General features: G+C 35.6%; 1 protein-coding gene across 7 annotated transcripts in view; it reads right to left on the bottom strand.

The window, feature by feature from the left end:
• The window catches only part of TUT7 (terminal uridylyl transferase 7), a 40,844-nt gene that overhangs the window by 7,165 nt on the left and 14,897 nt on the right, over positions 1 to 18,782 (bottom strand). For 3 of the 7 annotated variants that reach the window (XM_071424814.1, XM_071424818.1, XM_071424815.1), the window contains 19 exons: positions 18,110 to 18,241; positions 17,201 to 17,381; positions 15,701 to 16,848; positions 15,425 to 15,575; positions 14,652 to 14,738; positions 13,682 to 13,782; positions 13,115 to 13,172; positions 12,309 to 12,412; positions 11,181 to 11,270; positions 10,978 to 11,091; positions 10,792 to 10,869; positions 9,383 to 9,560; positions 8,801 to 8,848; positions 8,591 to 8,682; positions 7,999 to 8,114; positions 5,027 to 5,346; positions 3,189 to 3,265; positions 2,957 to 3,020; positions 330 to 1,356 (listed from right to left, as the gene is read on the bottom strand). In XM_071424814.1, the coding sequence (XP_071280915.1) occupies positions 1,289 to 1,356; positions 2,957 to 3,020; positions 3,189 to 3,265; positions 5,027 to 5,346; positions 7,999 to 8,114; positions 8,591 to 8,682; positions 8,801 to 8,848; positions 9,383 to 9,560; positions 10,792 to 10,869; positions 10,978 to 11,091; positions 11,181 to 11,270; positions 12,309 to 12,412; positions 13,115 to 13,172; positions 13,682 to 13,782; positions 14,652 to 14,738; positions 15,425 to 15,575; positions 15,701 to 16,848; positions 17,201 to 17,381; positions 18,110 to 18,241 (3,207 nt within the window). In that variant the 3' untranslated portion in view covers positions 330 to 1,288. Of the gene's footprint in view, positions 1 to 329; positions 1,357 to 2,956; positions 3,021 to 3,188; positions 3,266 to 5,026; positions 5,366 to 7,998; positions 8,115 to 8,590; positions 8,683 to 8,800; positions 8,905 to 9,382; positions 9,561 to 10,791; positions 10,870 to 10,977; positions 11,092 to 11,180; positions 11,271 to 12,308; positions 12,413 to 13,114; positions 13,173 to 13,681; positions 13,783 to 14,651; positions 14,739 to 15,424; positions 15,576 to 15,700; positions 16,849 to 17,200; positions 17,382 to 18,109; positions 18,242 to 18,782 lie in introns of those variants that run through there. The other 4 variants (XM_071424816.1, XM_071424817.1, XM_071424820.1 and 1 more) reach the window with 3 other exon arrangements.

Raw genomic sequence — 18,782 nt, 5'->3', positions numbered from 1 at the left:
TAACTCTCTTAAAACTAAATAAAGCACAAAGGCAATATGCTTGAAAATGTGTTTAGGAAAGAACACAGAAGAAATTATTTGTGAAAGCAACACATCTGGAAGTTCATAGATAGCTGGCTTCAGATGGGTGAAAACCAGAACAAGACTTAGGATGCTAGTTCCCTAAGACCCCTTTGGCAATTCTAGCTTTCAGCTTCCATAAAAATAGGTAGGGAAAAAAAATTGAACATGATGGTTCTAAATCCAGATAATTATAGTAAATCCATTTCTACATGTCAGGAATATTGAAAACTACAACCTCAGGAAAAAAAAGAGAGACTTAAGTCTGATTTTCACTTTTTTTTAAAATTTATTTCAGATTCATAAATTAACAGTGGTTTCAATTTTAACACATAACTATTTCTCTTTTGAACAAGGTAAGATGGTGCATTACCACCTCTGGAAGGATTTCAAGTAAAACTCAAGTTTGTACTACTAATGAATGTAAATTCTTGACTGGTACAAGGATCCTCTTCATAGTCTATGAAAATGGACATGTATTTTTCCCCAGTTGCCAAATATAATACCTCTATTTCTTAAAGCATTTTTGTCTGTATCCCCAAGGCCTTGAAAAAGATTCTTAGCAGCAACAAAACAGGACTGACCTGTTACCTAATCTCTCTTTCTTTCTTGAACACGAGCACAGCAGCAAATAAACTCCCATAAAATCACAGAACAGAAAACAACCCCACAAAATCTCAGTGGCACTGCTTGTCCAGAGATTGTTTAAAATATGATGACTAGTGTCTATCTTTTTAGTTCTCTGGAGAAATAAACAAGAATATAGCAGTCTACAAACATCTCAAACACTTACACAAGGATTCAGTAAACAATCAACATTAATAAATATCATTTGCTCCTTCAAAAGATTCATTTTTGAAGAAAATATAATTTATTTGGCTAGCACATGTTTTAGTGCAGTTTAAAATGGTCAGGTGGAACAACAAAACCCTGAAAACAGTTCATTTTTAGTACCTGCCCTTTTCTAAATGCATTACCTAGTAAACAAATACAAAACATCATGGCTTTCTATTAAAATGCTCAAACAATCTATTATAAAGAGCAGGAGTCTGTATTAAAATCCACAGTTGCTTGTACTAGCAATCTAAAAGAAAACACCCATATTTCATTGAACTTAAGCTGAAGGTTGTCTATGCTGCTGTCCTGTGAATTCAGAGGCTTTAGCCAAAGACATTTCTTTTAAGTGAATAATGGGCCTGTGTTGCAATTTATCAGTGCTTAATATCCCTCATGATTCTTGCTGGGTCCTCTTCTGTGAGGCTTTTCCCTGAGTCATGTATTTATTGGAAAGGCTGCCTAAATTGGGAGGAAAAAAGCATAATGCTTTAAAGGTATTATTTGTTGGTTTTTAAAAACCAAAACCAAACAAAAACAAAACAAACAAAAAAAACCCCCACAAAAACCCCAGAAGGACATAAATGAACTGAAACAAAAGACAGGAGAAAATTACTGTCAAGTCAAACTACAATGAAAGGACACACAGTTCAACTTAAGATCATTACCTGCTAAAGGAAAGTAGGAAATAATCAGATACAAAATTGAGAACTAGCATTTTCTTGAACTAAACACCTTATGACAAACCACTTTGGGTTACAAAATCCCCAAACTAAATTTGAAAAAGCCCACCAGGAAAGACAAAAAAACGTGTCTTCCCAACAAACTGATAATTTGATTTGAGATACTTAATTGCAGTCAAGTCTTCACAAATTTCAGAGAACTAATTAGGTCCCCCTCCAACTGCAGAGAGATTAGTGTATATAATGCATATACATGGTGCTGAAAGGTTTGCAGAGTTGTACTAGAAATTGCAATTAAAACAAAAGCAGCTATTCTTAAAATCTTCATTGTACTTGTTAATAAGTGTGTGAAATTGCAGTAAGGAAGCTACATTATTAATCAGGCATTTAAAGCAAAACATTTCTGATTCAGAAGGAGTACATAAAGGCCTTTATAATACAATCTCACTGCTACTTCTAAATGTAATTTTTAACTTTGCGTTTTAGCAACCAAGGATGTGGTTTGATAATCTCTAAGTTAGTTTATCATGTATAATTCTAGACAATTACTGCAAGAAATCCTCACAGGAAAGCATTGCATGTTTTGTCCCTGAAAAATCAGAGAACCAACCCCATGTAAGCTGAAACAGGAGAGATTGATACAAGTCCACCATACCCTGCTGCAAAATAAATCCACCAGAGTCAGTGATATAAAGGCACAGAATTGTTATGCCTAAGTTTTGCTTCAAATACAAAACTCAAAATTTGTACACTTCTCCAGGTGGCTTCAGCCTGTTCAAGCTGCCACTGTGTTCAGCAAATTAGCTTGAGTTTCTATAAGGACTGATGAAGAATCATACAATTATAGGGACGTCTTCAACTACATCAAGTTGCTCAGAGTCCCATGCAACCTGACCTTGGATGTTTTCAGGGGTGAAGCATCCACCACCTCTCTGAGCAATCTGTGCCTGTGTTTCACCATCCTTGTTGTAAAAAACTTCTTTTTTTAGTCTAATGTAAATTGACCCTCTTTCTGTTTTAAAACATTACCCCTTACTATCCCCTGCTAAAAAGTTTCTTCCCACCTTACTTAAAGGCCCCTTTTTACAACTGAAAGCCCACAACAGCCTTCCTTGAAGGCTTCTTTTCTCTAGGCTGAACAACCCCAACCCTCTCAGCCTCTCCATAGGAGAAGTGCTCCATCCCTCTAATCATTTTGGTGACTCTCTTCTGAACTGGCTCCAATAGGTCCATGTCCTCCCTGTGCTGGGACCCCAGAGCTGGATGCAGGGTTCCAGGTGGGCTCTCAGCAGAGCAGAGCAGAGCGGTAGAATCCCCTCCCTCCCCTGCTGGCCAGGTTTTTACACATAGTTTCTGAATTGAAATGAAGATATACATACCTGACTGGGGACTCAAAAATACTTTTCCTTTTTGTTTCTTTTTTTCTTCATGCATAAGCACTCCCTATAAAAACATTCACATATCAATAAACCAACAAAACTGAAGTATTTGATTTCACAACATAGAAGTTTTTCCTTGAAAGCTTAGGTAAAGCTTTTCTTAATTACTTTATATGGGCTTTAAAACATATAAAAAGTAAAAGATGAAACCAAAGTAGCACTTGGTGTTTACCTGATTTAATCTACCAGCATGTTTGAGAGCAGTGGGTAAAGAAGGGGACCCGCACAACACTTCTGACTTTGAGCCATCTGAAAAAATCATAAGAAGGAGTTGCTAATTGGAAACTAGTTTCCATTTCACTTATCATAAAACAGAAAAACACCAAAATATTTTCTATCTAGAATCAGAAAATGTAGACTGTGGGACATTGTTATTTTCCTCAATTTTATAACATGGAAAACTCACATAATGTGGAGACATACATTTAAGCTAGGAACCTACAATAAATTAATCTTCGTATCCTGCTCCAGAATCAGCAGAAGACAGGGAACTTAGAATGAATGAAGGTAAGGTGGTAAGTGAAGTGTCCATAGTCTCACAAAATGCAGCAATGCAAAGAGTGAAGTCTAGACTCTTTGATCCGTTTGTTTGTAGTACTTTATTCAACTAGGAAGAACACTTGAGGCAGTAAGCAAGCAATAAAAGACAAAGCCCAACCTACAGCAATTCTTTCAAATTGAAACATATTGAGTCCCAAAATACAAATCATAGATAAAAACACCAATTGCAGAATGTATTATTTTAGACATATATACTGTACAGCCTAATAATAGTTCTCCTGTGATGAATGCTAAATATGATTGACTATGAAAGACTCAGGAGTATTCCCCTCCACCTTAAGAGACTCAGTATCACAGCAAACAGAATGGCTGGAAGAGAAGTTTAGTGAGATAAGGTCAAAGATGAACAAACTCAAAAGTTAAATTTAGACTTGACATACACCTTCAAAAGGTTAGAAGCTGAAGGAAGCATGGTTTCAATTTTTAATCAACTCTTCTGTCCCTCCAGTACTTCTAGTAGTCTATCAAAGTAAGAATACTTCTAAATATATTCACAATTTTGAATATACTTGCACCATTTTCCTCCCTCTTCCAGTATTTTAACACAGTCCTATGCTCTCTTCCACTAAATGCATCTGACTATGAAGAGTTTCCTGATCTAAGGCAGACAGGATATTTCTGCAAGTAGAGAAAAGCTGGTTTGAAAAATATATAAAAGACTCCAATCTGTTCGTTTAAGAGGTCAAGTTATGACTAATTTGTAAAACAAATTTTTTCCAGCCTGAACTTAAGTGCACCCAGGTTTACCTACAGGGAAACAGTGATACTTTGCTCCTTTGGAAGCTAATCACAAATACCACCTACTGTCTTAAGTCTCAGTTTTATCTTAGAAAGGTATTCCTTCACAACACACATGATGAGTGATCAATCATATTTGAAAGATGACTTAGATGATTATATACTTTTGCTTAGCGGTGTTTCATTCAGGTCTGTCAGTCAGGATCCATAAGACGAACTTCTGTATCCCTTCAACTGCTGAATCAAAACCATTTTAATTTTATTCACAAAACTCAATCTGAGCAAGTCTGTACACTTTTCATTTTGACTTCAGGGTCATATAGAATCACTCTGGTTTAGGTAATGTGAAGAGCTGTAACACAAGCTTCTGTTGCAATTATGATGAACTGGAAGAGAAGCTTCCAGTAATTTGAAATGTTGGCAAACTCATATATTGTGATAACAATGAAAGCAATTTCAACATATTTGATACTCATACCCTTTTTATTACAACTATCTTATCTGCTAAGAGAAATCATGCCAAATCTCCCAGGATACAGCACATTTCTGAAAGGAAGGTGAGGATGAAGGGAAAATAGTTAAATGTGACTACATTAAAAAACCTCCCACATTTACATGATGCAAAAACCTTATCGGTTAGTCAACTACGTTAAAAATACAAAAAAACCCCATAAGTGCTATTTAAACTACTCGGCTTTATCAGTTTCATACCTGCAACTCCTTTGTATTGTGGGCATTCCTTTTTAATATGACCTTCTCTTCCACAGATAAAACAACGTTTTTCTCTTATGTCTCTGTCTTCCAGGCGCTTCCATTTCTCTGCTGATTGCCTGGGAGTCTTCTCTCTCCCAGTTTCCACTATTACCCTTGCTAGTTTCCTCTTCTGAGGTGTACATAGGTGCAACTTTCCCTCCTTGATTGAGTTCTCCTTTTCTGTTGGTTTATTCTGCATTTCTTTGTCCTCTTTGCTTTTTTTCTCCTTGATTTCTCCATACCTTTGTGTACCTTCATAATCACGACGCCGTCTTAGTCTGCAGGAGCAGAAAAGTGCTGCAGAATTCAGACTCCTTACATTCACACACAGACTCAATAAAAAAGACCAAACAGAAAACGCATGTGCTATCCTTAGACAAAATAATTCTTCAGCAGGATCAATAAAGCGAATTGCTGTACTTTTCCTTTGACTCTTCCACCAAACAGTGCTCCTCTTCATCACTCATGATGTTACATGTATTTAATAATTTAACTTTACAATTAGATGATAATACAGTCCTAAATTTTAATAATGGTAACTCAAAAAATGTAAGAACAACTGAAAATCTGTCTCCTTAAGTTGCATACAATGGAAGAGAAGAAACACCAAGCAAATTGCTAAAGAAGTACAAAAAAATAGGGCTACAGTTCTGGGTTTTTTCTATTTGTATGACTCAACCAGAACTCAGTTCTCTCCTTCTGAAACTGCATACTCACTCTAAATGTCTCTTCAGTTGAGAGAAGCTTCTAACATTCTGTGACCTGAAAGTCTAGTAGTGAGGAAACACTACCACTATCAGACTTGTTTCATCTAACGTCATACATGACTAGAGAAGGTGACAGGAGTGAAATCTCCAAATCTGAAGGTGATACCAGAATCCTTTGGCAAGTTGGATGTATTGCTAATGGCTAGAAACTTGGAAAATACTTCACAAAACTGAATGAAAGGCAAAAGAATGGCACGAGCTTCAAGGAAAGCTTCTTTTTTTAAAAAAAAGGCAAAAAAGGAAGGCCTGGGGAACTATAGGTTGATCATTCTCACCTCTGCCTGGTAAGATCATGGAGCAGATCCTCCTGAAAACTCTGCTAGGGCATGTGGAAAACAGAGAGGCAACTGGTGACAGCCAACATACCTTTGCTAAGAGCAAATCATACCTCACAAATCTGGTAGCTTTCTATAAATAAGGGTTACAGAAATGGTGGGTAAAGAAAGTGACTGATAACATGTACCAGGACTTCTGCAAAGCATTTGACACTGTCTTACACAAAATCCTTGTCTATAAAATGGAAAGATGGATTTGATAGGTGGACCACTCAGTGGATATGTAATTGGCTAGATAGTTTCACTTCAAGCATTGTGGTCAATGTCTTGATGTCTGTGTCAACACTAGTGATGAGTGGTGTTCTTCAGGGGTCTGTATTGTGACCAATATTATTTAACATCTTTGTTAGGGACACAGGCAAATGGATTTAAATGCACACTCAGCAAGTTCTTGGATTATTAAGATTAGCTTTAAACAGATACAGGAAAGCACTGTTTTACAGATCAGTCAGAGCACTTAGAGAACTGGTTGCCACAGGAGACTGCTAAGGACACCAAGAGAATCAGGCTCAGGAAAAAAAACAAAACCCAAAACTAAAAGGACAAAATCATAAATGAGTCCAGTCCACAAATGAGCATTAGCAGAGCAGGGTAGGTAGGTATGTGCTCTAACATCTCTTATACAGCAACTCCAGATGCTGAGGGAATGCATGAGAAGAGACTACAGAAAACAACTAAGTTTTCCCTTCATAGACAGCACTCCCTCTTTCAATAAATGGCTGAACAGAGGATTCAAATGTATCAGTGGTTTTACCCCACAGGGCGTTTCTGTTCTTAGATGCACAATCCCATTTACTTTTCCTCTAATGTTGTATAGAATGTAGCTGAGTATGTGTAATGAACTGGTGTTTTACTTCAGAATGCAAGATTAAAAATCAATAGATCTAAAACAGCAGTTTGGATGTTGGGAAGACTTTCACACCACATTCGGCATTCTTTAATTTCAAACTATCATCAGCTACTGTGCTTGCAATTGCTAAAGCTGAGTAAATTGCCAAATTAACAGCATCAACAATGTAAGTTCACAAGTCTCTAACGTGTAGTGGAACAGCCACTTCAACCAACATGATGTTAGTAGCTTTTTTTTTAAACTTAGTTACAGGAAAGTGCAAATGATTTCTAATGACAGCTTTTAACATAAATAGATTCTAAACAATGATTAGATTTTTCCATCCACCTTAAAAGTGAGCATAAAGGTTTTAAGATTTCACTGTTTTTTAGACATGAAGTCCTTAAAGAGCTTTGTTGTAACTAAAATAAAATAAAATAAATAAGTAAACTAAACTAAAATAAAAATTAAAGGATGAGTTTTAGGTTTAGGCATTTCATAAGAGGAAGAATGGCAAAAGCCACGTCGCCATTCATCTGTTGCCAGAAGAGAGGAGCTGAATATTGGACTTGGCTACTCAGGGACAGGAAGCATTCTCTTGGATGTAAAACAGGACATTGTTCTCATACATGTGTGCTTATGAAAAGTAATGCTGTGACATTCTTGCCTTGCTTTTGACAGGAATTGCAAGATTCTGTGAATTTGACAAAATCATGCCTTGCTAGGAGCAGCAAAATTCTGGTAGTAGAAGCTATTAAATAAATAAAAATACAGACTATATCCATATGTACTTTTCATAGCACACAGTTATTCAGCTCTCCGGAATATTTAGATTCTCTGTGACTACTCCTTTCCTATTTAACAAAATGGAGAGTCAGTATTGATACTTTAACAGTTTTGCAGCAACACTATCCACCACTGCCAAAAGAGGTACCGATACATTTTAATTCAGGTTAATAATAGAATAAAGTTACACACAGATGCCAATACTATACTCACTTTCGTCTCATGGGACAATCTTTCATGAAATGGCCAATTTTACCACAGGTTCTGCAGCATCTATCATTTGGTGCCAATTCTCCTTCTGTTAGAACCTCAGGATCAAAAAAGTACTCCTGTAGAAAAAATCATATATTTAAAATGAAAATCCAAACACCTGGAAACCAAGACAGATACAAAAGTGTTAAAACAGCAGTAAGAGTTACAGAAAGGAATACTCTTGGGGTCTGTAGCTGAACCCTGAAAGATCTAATGAATTAACTGGTCACTGATCTCTTTGACAGGCAGCCTACTCACCACCAGGTCTGCACACTGTTATAAAACTGCAGTTTTTAAGAAATGCTAAGGTGGTTTTGATTTGGATTAAAATATATAAATCTGTACAATTGAAGCTCTGACTTGACTAGTATTCTGCATACCAAAATATTTTACATGCGAGTAACATCAAAACAGTACTCAGTGGTAACTCCCACGACATTCAGAGTAGTGTGGAAATTTAAGAGAAAGAGTTTACAGTGATGTAGCCATAGTCCTGCAAACGCTAAGTTATATGCCAAAGAGCTCACACATACTCCTCTTAGAAGTAACTCACCATTTTTGACGGGTATTCTTTAGGAAATATTTTTACAGGGGTACCAAATACCCTTCTGCCATTGATAAAAGCCTTCATTATAAAATTTGTCACTGTGGAAGAAAAAAAAACCCAAACCAAAATAATCATTTAAATATCAAACTAGAATGTAAAATAATATTGAAGACAAGATCTTCACTTGGTAACTGAAATTGTTAACAGAAGACTTACTTTTTCTTGACAATCCAGCTCCAAGATTGTGGTTCAAATCAAAGGGATCTGTAGAAAATAACATGATAGGCATTCCTCAATGTGCAGACAAAAGAGTAGAAATTCTTTCCATGAAAATGAAATGGGCCAGAAAACAGGTTACAGATTATTTCTAAAATATATAACTGCATTTTCTCTGTCAGAGAGCATAGTGATAATAAACAGCGATAATAAACAGTAATCATAGAGAGTTGAATCATTTAAGTAAATACGGGCTCAGCTAAACCTAGTATTTTTGAGAACACCTCAATTGAATCACACCTAATTTCTTTGCCAAAGGATTTTGTTGAATCTATTTTTCTGCCATTTACTTAATAATGAAAAGTGCAAAGTTTGCTTTGCAACTTCTTTTCAGTAGCCAAAAATCCCTTAAGAATAATGTTTAGCACTACTGAAACTCAATGGCAATTTTGAGATGCTTTCAAAACATGGGCATTTAAAAATTCATAATCTAGTAATAGAAAAATAAATAAGCCTTGTGAAAAAAGCAGAATTTTCACATTAAAGAAGTTCTGTATATTCCTGTATTTTATATGGTTTTACCTTCAATTACAATGTATTTGGAAGTCCACTGCTTCTTGAAAGTTGTAAGCAGATTTTTTCTCCTGATGCAGATGACATGCTCTTTGAAATCAAATTCTTCTGTGTAGAATCGGAGAAGTCCCAGCCACAGTTGCCCAGCAGATTCAGTATTTTTCCCATAGTCTGGCCAAACAACTGACTAAAATGACAAAAATATTGTTACATTCAGTACTTACATTAAGCATTTTCATGATTTTCATTATATATTTTCAACATTTATTTTATACAGAAAAACAACGGAGTTACACTAGAATACTTCCTTTCATAACTTTTATTCATAATCCAATATTGATTTTAAACAGTATATTTTTTAGTCTATTAGTAACCAAAGTGGACAATTACTAGAACTTCTGGCACTAGGTTTTGCCTCTTAAGAAAAGAATTTATCAATTCACTTTATGAGTCTGTATAAAACGAAATTATTCAAGGAAATTAGCCAGATATGACCAGATATACAGGTGGTAGCAGTTATCTTCATCCAAAGAGACAAAGAACAATTAATCATCCTTAACAGCTTAAAATAATTTTGTGATCTATTTTGTCAGATTTTGGAGTTTTTTTTTTCAGAGATGAATTACGACCAACCATATTCCTAAAGCTTTACGACACAGGAATAGGATTTTCAAAACAGGAGCTACTCCACTTCTATTCCTGCATTTGTTCTGGATAGAATGAATTTTTTTCTCAGTAGCTGGTATAGTCTGGGTTGTGTATTTAGCATAAGAATAATGCTGCTAACACTGATAACTCACGAATATTTTAGTTGCAGCTCGGTAGTACCTACCCTAATGTCATGGACTTTCCTGTTTCCCATGCTCTGCCAGCCAGCAGGAGCACAGAAAGCCAGGAGGGAGCACTACCAGGACAGCTGACCCAAAGCAGCCAAAGGGATGTTCCATACCATGTACATGAACTCAGGGGGAGTGGCCAGGAGGTATTTACTGCTGCTGAGGGATGGGCTGGGCGTCAGTCAGCAGCTGCTGAGCAGTTGTGTTGGGCATCTCTGGTTTCTCTTGCGTTATAGTCCACTCCCTCTCTTTTAAATACTACCATTATTACTACTACTGCTACTACTGTTATTATTAACATCATTGTAACAATTAAAAGTATGAGGACTATTATTTTATTTTGTTTCAATTAATAACGTGTTTTTATTCCAACCCACAAATTTTACTTTTTTTCTCTTTTAATTAGCTTTCCCACCAGGGAGGGGTGTGGGGAAATGGGAGAGTGGCTGTGTGGTGCTTAATTGCCAGCTGGGGTTAAACCACAATATTCAACCTCTATATTAGGGAACGCTGTCTTTAAAAGGAATTTCTATTCATTCGCCAAGCTACAGACAACATTTCCAATTAGCCTGATTTACTCACCAACTCCTCTAGCTTATCAAAGAAATATACATTCCAGCCATCAACCAAAATTTCAGGCTTTTTTGGTTCTTTGTAGATCTGAAAGAGTAATATTAAAACTCATTAGAAGAGCCTTTCACATTCAGCACTGACATCCTTCTGATCAATACCATGTCCAGTTACTCATTTCTTTACAATATACTGTACCTCTTGAAGAACAGGGATGACTGGTGGATTTCTCTGTTGAAGGAAATAAAGCACCATAAGTGTATACGCGTAAGATGACAGGCTACCTCGAGATGCATCTCCAATGTCACATATCTAGAAAAAGAATCATGATTATTATCTTTCATGGTGACCATCCCTTGCTGAAGGAACTACTGCTTCTAGAATGCCTGAAACATACTTACCTTTGTAAAGACTTTCATTGTGTAACACAGATATTTTACTCTAGGATCAATAGCTGCGTATGATGACAGAAGTCTGGTGTTATGCAAGGCCTACAAAAATAAGGAAGTCATGTAGATAATAAAGAAGCTCTGAAGTTATGAAGAAAATAAGCTGAAAACATGAAAAAGAAAAACTCTAAGGTGCATCATCAACTAATACATATGTGAAGCCCTGTGTAGTAGGAATATATATTGAGAAAGGAAGCACTCAACAATGAGGTTATCACCCACTCTTTTGAAAGCCTATCAACTTCCTTGATCTGTATGGAAGTGGTACAAAGCAGCATTCACAGAATAATACTTCAAAACAAGAAGCATTAATCTCTGACTATAGTTTCAAAATATTTGGTAGAAGGTAACTACTTGAACCCAGAGATTTCAGTCCAGATGTGTAAGAGCTACCAATGGACACATATGAAAGCATAACTTCAAGGAGAACACTTTCACACTTAGTGGTTATCCTCCTCAAGACTTCCTTTGAGCTCATAAAAAAACCTTCAGAAAGCCTAAAAATTGTCTCTATGACTTAACTTTCCTTTGCTGTTTCAAGGAACAGGGTTTTGAAAATTAGACACATTGAAATAAACTAAATCTGTTTTCAAAAAGTTTGGCCAAGAATACATGGATTGGTTTTGTTTGTGGTTTGTTTTTGTTTTTTTTTTTTTTACTTTCTGATATGTTACAGTTCAGGCAAGCTGGGTTCAAAATCACTCTTTCAGTTCTCAAGGCTGGGCAAGAGCCATGATGCTAAGAGGAGTCTAAAAAAATCTTCAGTTAGTTTATTTTGACTCTCATTTGAAAAAGACTTACAATACTTAAAGCACTCTTTCTTACTATTACTGAAAAGCTAATAGATTTTCTTAGGAAGGACACCTCTTAGGAAGGACAACTCTGAAATCAAAACTGTGCAGCTGACTCACTCATAGTCAAACAAACAAAACCAAAAAGGTTTCTTTGAAACATAAAACTGCAACAGATAATTGGAAACAGTTGCTTTTTGAACCTCAACCAAACCATCACTTCAGTCTCAAGAAACAGACTCTCAGTTTTTTGTTACACAACATAAAATAAAAAAGGAGATAACCTTACCAGAGTATTATATAAACTGATGTCTACTTCAAGACCACTTCTGACATGGAAAAATTTGACAATTGGGACTTTAGCAGTTGTTATAGGCAAGACATTTCTTAAACCTAGGATGAAATGTTTTATTACTGAATGGCTACAATACAGTCCTACACAGTATCACTTAACTTCCAACTGTAGCCAAAAGGCTACAAAATAAAATCTTAGTTGACACCAAATTTGTATTTCAGTTACATTTCAACACTGATTTCAGAAATTTGTCAAACATGATCAATCTGATAAACATAGTTTATATAAATTTATGTTTAGCCCCCTCAAAAAATAAATAGTCTAAATAAGAGTGTAGAATTTCTTTATAGAGAAATAAGCTTAAGACATAAATGATAGATCATTACAACTCATTGGAGATACACCAAAACGAGCACTATAAAATTCATGATTTCTTGTAGAAAAAAGCAGGATTCAAACTGCAGACTTGTATCAGAATATCTTTTACTATCAACTTCACATACAAGTACGTAATTATTAAACTGAAGCCTCAAGTCTTAAATCATTATTTTTATGCGTGTAAGTTATAAGCATACTATCTGTCCAGATCAGATGTGGTCCCATAACATAATAACCTTGAATACCTATATATACAAACAAACCCAAACGTTCAAAATATTCAACTTCACTCTTACTAACATAAACTCTTTTATGCTATTTATATCTTAATGACTTTCACCCACAGTGCCCCAGAACACTGTCATTACAGCAAATGAAGTAACAAAACTATAATCACTTATTTTAATTTTCCAGAAAATTACCTGACTGTTTCTTGAGAACTTTTGCTAAATCTTCAATGATTCTGATGCAATCAAGTCCCTAAAAGACATTAAGAAAAAAAGCTGAAAGCTGTATCTGCTGCAAGTATTTTAGGCAACCTTTTATTATGTGCCCTTAAGCTTAAAGCTGTATAATCAAATGTTTCATGTTATACAGAATTATGCAAATACAAGAAATTCTTTCAAAATGGCATATGTAAAATCAACAGCTGATAATGTAATAATGGAAACTTTTTAAAAGCTGATATTCAGCATGAAAGGAGACAGATGTGCTCTTCCATTGTTTCCCATTCCCAGTTGTTCATGCAATCAAAAATGTTACTTATCTGCACAAATAAAGCTAGAAATGCAGAATTTGGGAGAAAACTGGCTACTTCATTCTTATCCCTAGGGCAACAGTAAACACCCCCAAAATAATCTGCCTCAGTGGTACCTTAGTATTTCCTTCTAATATTAAAAGCTTTTATAAAATAATGAATTTGTTATGCTAAATACACAATATAAGAAAATTCTGCATTTATTTAACCACAAACCAAAATCTGAACCTACCTCAGCAGTTTCCAGACCATCTATTGTCATACAGATATCAAGATCACTTTGTTTGAAGCCAAAGCCATTTTTTGAGGAGCCAAACAAATCCAGCTTGGTTCCTGTAAAGCATGGGTTGTATTACATCCATATATCAACAAAAATTATCAAATTATATATAACACAGAATCTCAAATTGTATGTAGCTGCAAACCACTGCATGTATTCTAATACAGGAGAGAAAACATTGTATTTCTGTAGTACATGAAAACTTTCTGATCAACTTTGCTTATGAGAAAAGAATCTCTAGTATTATTGATTCAAATAAGCAGTCTGACAAATCCAGAAACAAGTTAGGTTTTCCAGTAATTAAATCATCAGCATATAGGTTCAAGCTGACATCTGACTGAAAAATGTTTTGTACAAAGATTCTCAGGGAAAGGGATATACCTGGCTCCAGCCAAAAAAAAGTATTTTTTGAATTTTAAAAGACCATGAACTGACGTCCAGGTGTTACAGGTAAGAACTCCAGAAAAAAACAAAGGAAAAACAAATCAAATGCCTAGGTTCTGTGAACAGGCCAGATCTTGTGCCCATATTTTAAAATATTCCAAGGCCAGTAAGTTTCAGTAGGAAGTACTAAAATAACCTTGTTATTTGTAAGAGCAGTTACAAAAATAAGTCTGATTAATAGTTAAAATAACAAATGTAAAACTATTCCACTTCTGCTTTGATTGTTTCTTCCTTAACTTGCCATTGTTCCTTCCTACTAATGTGTGCTATATATAATAAATGAAAAAATTTCAAATTTAAAAAAGCCCGAAAAGACTTAGAACAAAAATTAAGTAATGAAGCATTCCAATGCTGAGCAACAATATGGGTTAAATATTCAAAACTAAAGTGTTTATTGTACTGAAATTATGTTTTCTTGGAAAACACTCAAGTATGAACAATCAAAAATATAAATACGAAGATAAAATGGCCTAATTACCCGGGAATTCCTGTCTAATGAAGATTTCCAAGCTTTGTCTTATATGTTCCCGAGCATGATCTTCTACTTTATTTGGAGCAAAATCATCTTTAAAAAAAGAAGAAAAAAAAGACAACAATTTAGGTAACTAGTTTTCACGAAGAGCAAAGATTCAAGTGAAAATAGAGAGGGGTTTACAGTGGGGCAGGGGAAGGGAAAGAGAAAGAGAAAATTCACATGTGAAGGAAAGAAAGCAAGGATGAAGTAGAAGAGAAATACCTGCTCAAAGAAAAACATTAATTAGACAAATAATGCATTTTGTCTGGTCAGAAATGGCGAGAGAGAAAGGAGGAAAGTTGGGTCACTCTGAAAAGAACAAAAGTGGAGAAATGTTACAAAACTATATTTTTCACATTTTTTTCTAGAATACTGAAGTTTTTTTTTATGAAAACTACAAGTTAAGGAACAGTCAACATGATTCAAATCAGACAAATACAAAAGCATCAGTCAAAAAGTCCACCCAAAATTAGATTCTCAGAAAATGTATTTTCCTGTATGAGTAATCAACCAGCTAGTTGGAAGAAAAATCTAAACACTTTCTAGTTCTCTAGATAAAAACTACTCAGCAGTTCTTTAAGAGCCATTACCATTAAGCCAAATTGTAGAATTGTATCCAAGAGTTGGAGGCAATGTAGGAAATAAACTGTCACCTTATAACACCACTAGTCGGTGGGCATTACAGTTTTTTTTCAGATTCTTTTTCTATAGCACAATAATCAAAGGAAAAAACTTACCGTAACACTGGACACAAACTTGATCTAGAATAACTGAAAACTTGGGTGGCAGTGGTGGCAGTGGGTCAAGCTCAATTTTCTTGAAGTCTTCTGGACAATCATTCTTTAAATGACCTTCCCGTTTGCACAAGCTACATACTACTGTAGGAGACTGCATGAACAAAAAGCAAGATTAGTTTTAAAAACTATGGTACTTTAATAAATTGGAGCAACACTTTCATATAACTTCTAACAGAACACAAGCAATATATTTATGCTCTGATACAGCTTGCTTACCTTGCCCTTTGTAAAAGCTTGTTTACTGAATTCATAAAAAAGTTCAGATTCTAAGCACTGCTCTACTGCTGTGGTCTCTTCAGAATGGCTTCCCTTCTCAGTATGATATTCTTGACTCAAATTGCTCCTCAGAGGTCCACCTACACTTTCTTTGAATTGTTTCTTTTCATATTTACTAGGGATGGAAAAATCATCTTCTTCCTCTGACACTGCATCATCATCTCCAGATCCAGTATATGTGTTATCTAGTTCAGCTCCAGCTCTAATGGTAGCACTGCATTCTCTCTGATTTAGAAGAGTTTGTGCTTCCTCTTCTTCCTCTTCATCATCTGAGTTAATCATTTGGGATATCTGACTCTGTGCTGAACATAGGAATTTTTGTGGGGATTCATCCAACTCATCAGTACCTTCAGTGCTACTATACTCATCAATGTCGATCTTATCATCTGTTATACCACTGCACTCCAAGCCAAATTCATCACTCTCTGTAAGTGCAGTGTGTTGAAAACCTTCTAAGTCTGAAATCCTACATGTCTCTACTTCATGCTCATTCACCATAACAGGGAGTTCTCCACTGTCACTGTCTTCATCAATTCTCTGCTCAGCAGCCAAAATAGTATGCCACTGTCTTTTTTGTTGTTCATGTTCTTCCTCTTCCTCCTCTTCTTCATCTTCATTTTCACTCTCTGTCTCTTCACAACTAGGTTTAAAATCCTCATTATCTCCAGAAATAACTTCGTCAACTATGCAGTCTGAGTCTTCATGGGTAATTCCCAGATGACTTATATCATCAGCCAATTCTTCTTCTGTGAAACTTTCTGAGCCATCACACAGTTTTGAAGGACCAATTTTATGTTCCCTGGGAATATGTGTATCCTCTGTTATGCTATCTTCTATTATGGCCGTGTTTGTTCTATCAACCAAGTTTTGCAAGTCAGAATCTTCATGCTTTATAGCATCTTTTCCATGGTCCAGCATTTGGGATTTCTCTTCGTTTGCATTTGAAGAGGGTATTTTGCTCCAATTTGCACTTTTTTTGTGAGGCAAGGCAAAATACTTGTAAGTTGCTCTCAGACAGTGAAGAACATACACATACACTAGTTGGCTGTTCAAAGTTCTTGCCACATTCCTTTTGACTGAATATGGGTCTAGTAGAAAGAAGAAGTGAGCCAGCAGTGAAAGAGTTAATTTCTTAAAAGAAGAATACACTTACATCCTTACAGAGTCTGAATTGCTAGTAACTCTTAAATATTGTGTAGGGACACAAGATCTACAAATTGTGCTGAAAACAATCTTTTAGTTCACTTAATTATTTCTGATAATGTTTAAAATAATACTCAATAGAAATATCAAATAGATTTAAAAAAAAATAATTCTATTATAACCAGTCCAATATTAAAAATTTCTAAGTTGTATCACTCAACATTAACAGCCAAGTCAGCACCTCACAAAAAATTAAAGTTACAGTTCTTTGAAGTTTGTTGAGAGATATTTATATACCTTCCACAGCAATACGCTTTTTAGGCCAGTCCTTTAATTCACGAGACACTGGTTCCTTGAGTCGTATGCTAATAACCAAATCAGCCATATTGAACTCCAAAGCATAGTAACGAAGCAGTTCAAGCCACAGCTGACCAACAGGTGCTGAACACTGCTGACCTACATCAAACACTAAGGGAACCTGTCAATTACAGAAGAAAACCTTAAATAATATTTAGTACACAGGTGTTTAACAGTTTTACTGCTACGCTTCCTTTATGTCATCCACAAACTACTGTGGCAGAATTTATCATTGGTTCTTGACTCCTGCAATTGCAATAAAAACTGCAATTAAAAAATTGGAAGATACAGTATAAAGCTTCAAAATTGAAGAGTGCAGCAATGGTAAAGACTAGCATCAGTGATTAATAAAAATTGCTTCTTTAAATGTTTATGCCATAATTCATAGATTTCAAAGAAATAAGCATATCTCATGTCACAGGACAGAATGGATTATACAGCCTGTTTTTCAGCCAAGTCTAGCCTGAATTTTTAACTCTCACAACATGCAGTCACATCATGATACTCTTTCCTACAAAGTTATTAGAAGAGGAATAATTTGCAAGAACAGCTCAAAGCAAAGACAAAATATTTTTCATATATTTAATCTAATTCCAAGATAAAACTATATTCTCCCGAATAGACTAAAATTCAAGGTCTTATCAAAGAGTTTGAAATTATATCTATTTTCCTGCCAGCTCCTTAGCACCAAAGCTAAGCACAACAGACCTTGAAGCAAGCAGGTGTGCAATCTCTTAGTTCAGCTCATGGTTTTGAAACATAAGCACAAAACTGAAATAGAAAGTTGTCCTTTTTTGAGAACAGCAGTGTCTGCTAGACTACTACAGAAACAAATTTAAAAGTTCAGACCTTGCCCCTTCTAGGGGAAGTTTCTTGTGGCAAATCAGAATCATCAGTGGGGTTATGCTCCCAAACCACAGCATCATTCTTGACTTCTCTCAGATGAAAATTAGTTAATTTGTTTAATGAGAATCCTCTGATCTAGAGGAAACAAAAAAAGAAACATAGAGCTAAACATCACATGAACTTTAAATTTTAAGTCCCCACACTGCAGTAGACCAAAGTTGAAAAACAGCTGCTCCACATCTAGAATATGCCCCAACCTTTTTGTCTCTTGTCCCGATACTTCTCTACAAAAAAACTCCCAAGAGCTCAGTGTTCTTGGAAGGGTGTGCTGGTATCCACAACTGAGGAAATACAGACAGTGAGGTGGCTTGAAAACTGGATGAATGGATGAATGGCAGATCCCAGAGGGCTGTAATCAGTAGCATGTGGTCTAAACATGGGCTTGTCATTAGGGGTGTCCTACAAGAGTCAATACTGGGCTCAGTGTTGTTTAATTTGTTCAGCACTGACTGAGACAAAGAGACAGAGGCCTCCTCAGCAGGTCATGATGACACAAAGCTGGGAGCAATAGCAAATACCCCAGAGTGCAGCCTTGACAGGATGGAGAGATGGGCAGAAAAGAACTGTCTGAAATTCAACCAAAGCAAAAGCAGGGTCCTGCACCTTGGGAGGAATA

Source organism: Agelaius tricolor, unplaced genomic scaffold, assembly GCF_023055355.1.
Source record: "Agelaius tricolor isolate 1412-34295 unplaced genomic scaffold, bAgeTri1.0.p SCAF_4, whole genome shotgun sequence".
NCBI classification, from domain to species: Eukaryota; Metazoa; Chordata; class Aves; order Passeriformes; family Icteridae; genus Agelaius; species Agelaius tricolor.
The sequence above is the reverse complement of the archived record's forward strand: the minus strand, read 5'-3'. Positions and strand labels throughout refer to the sequence as shown.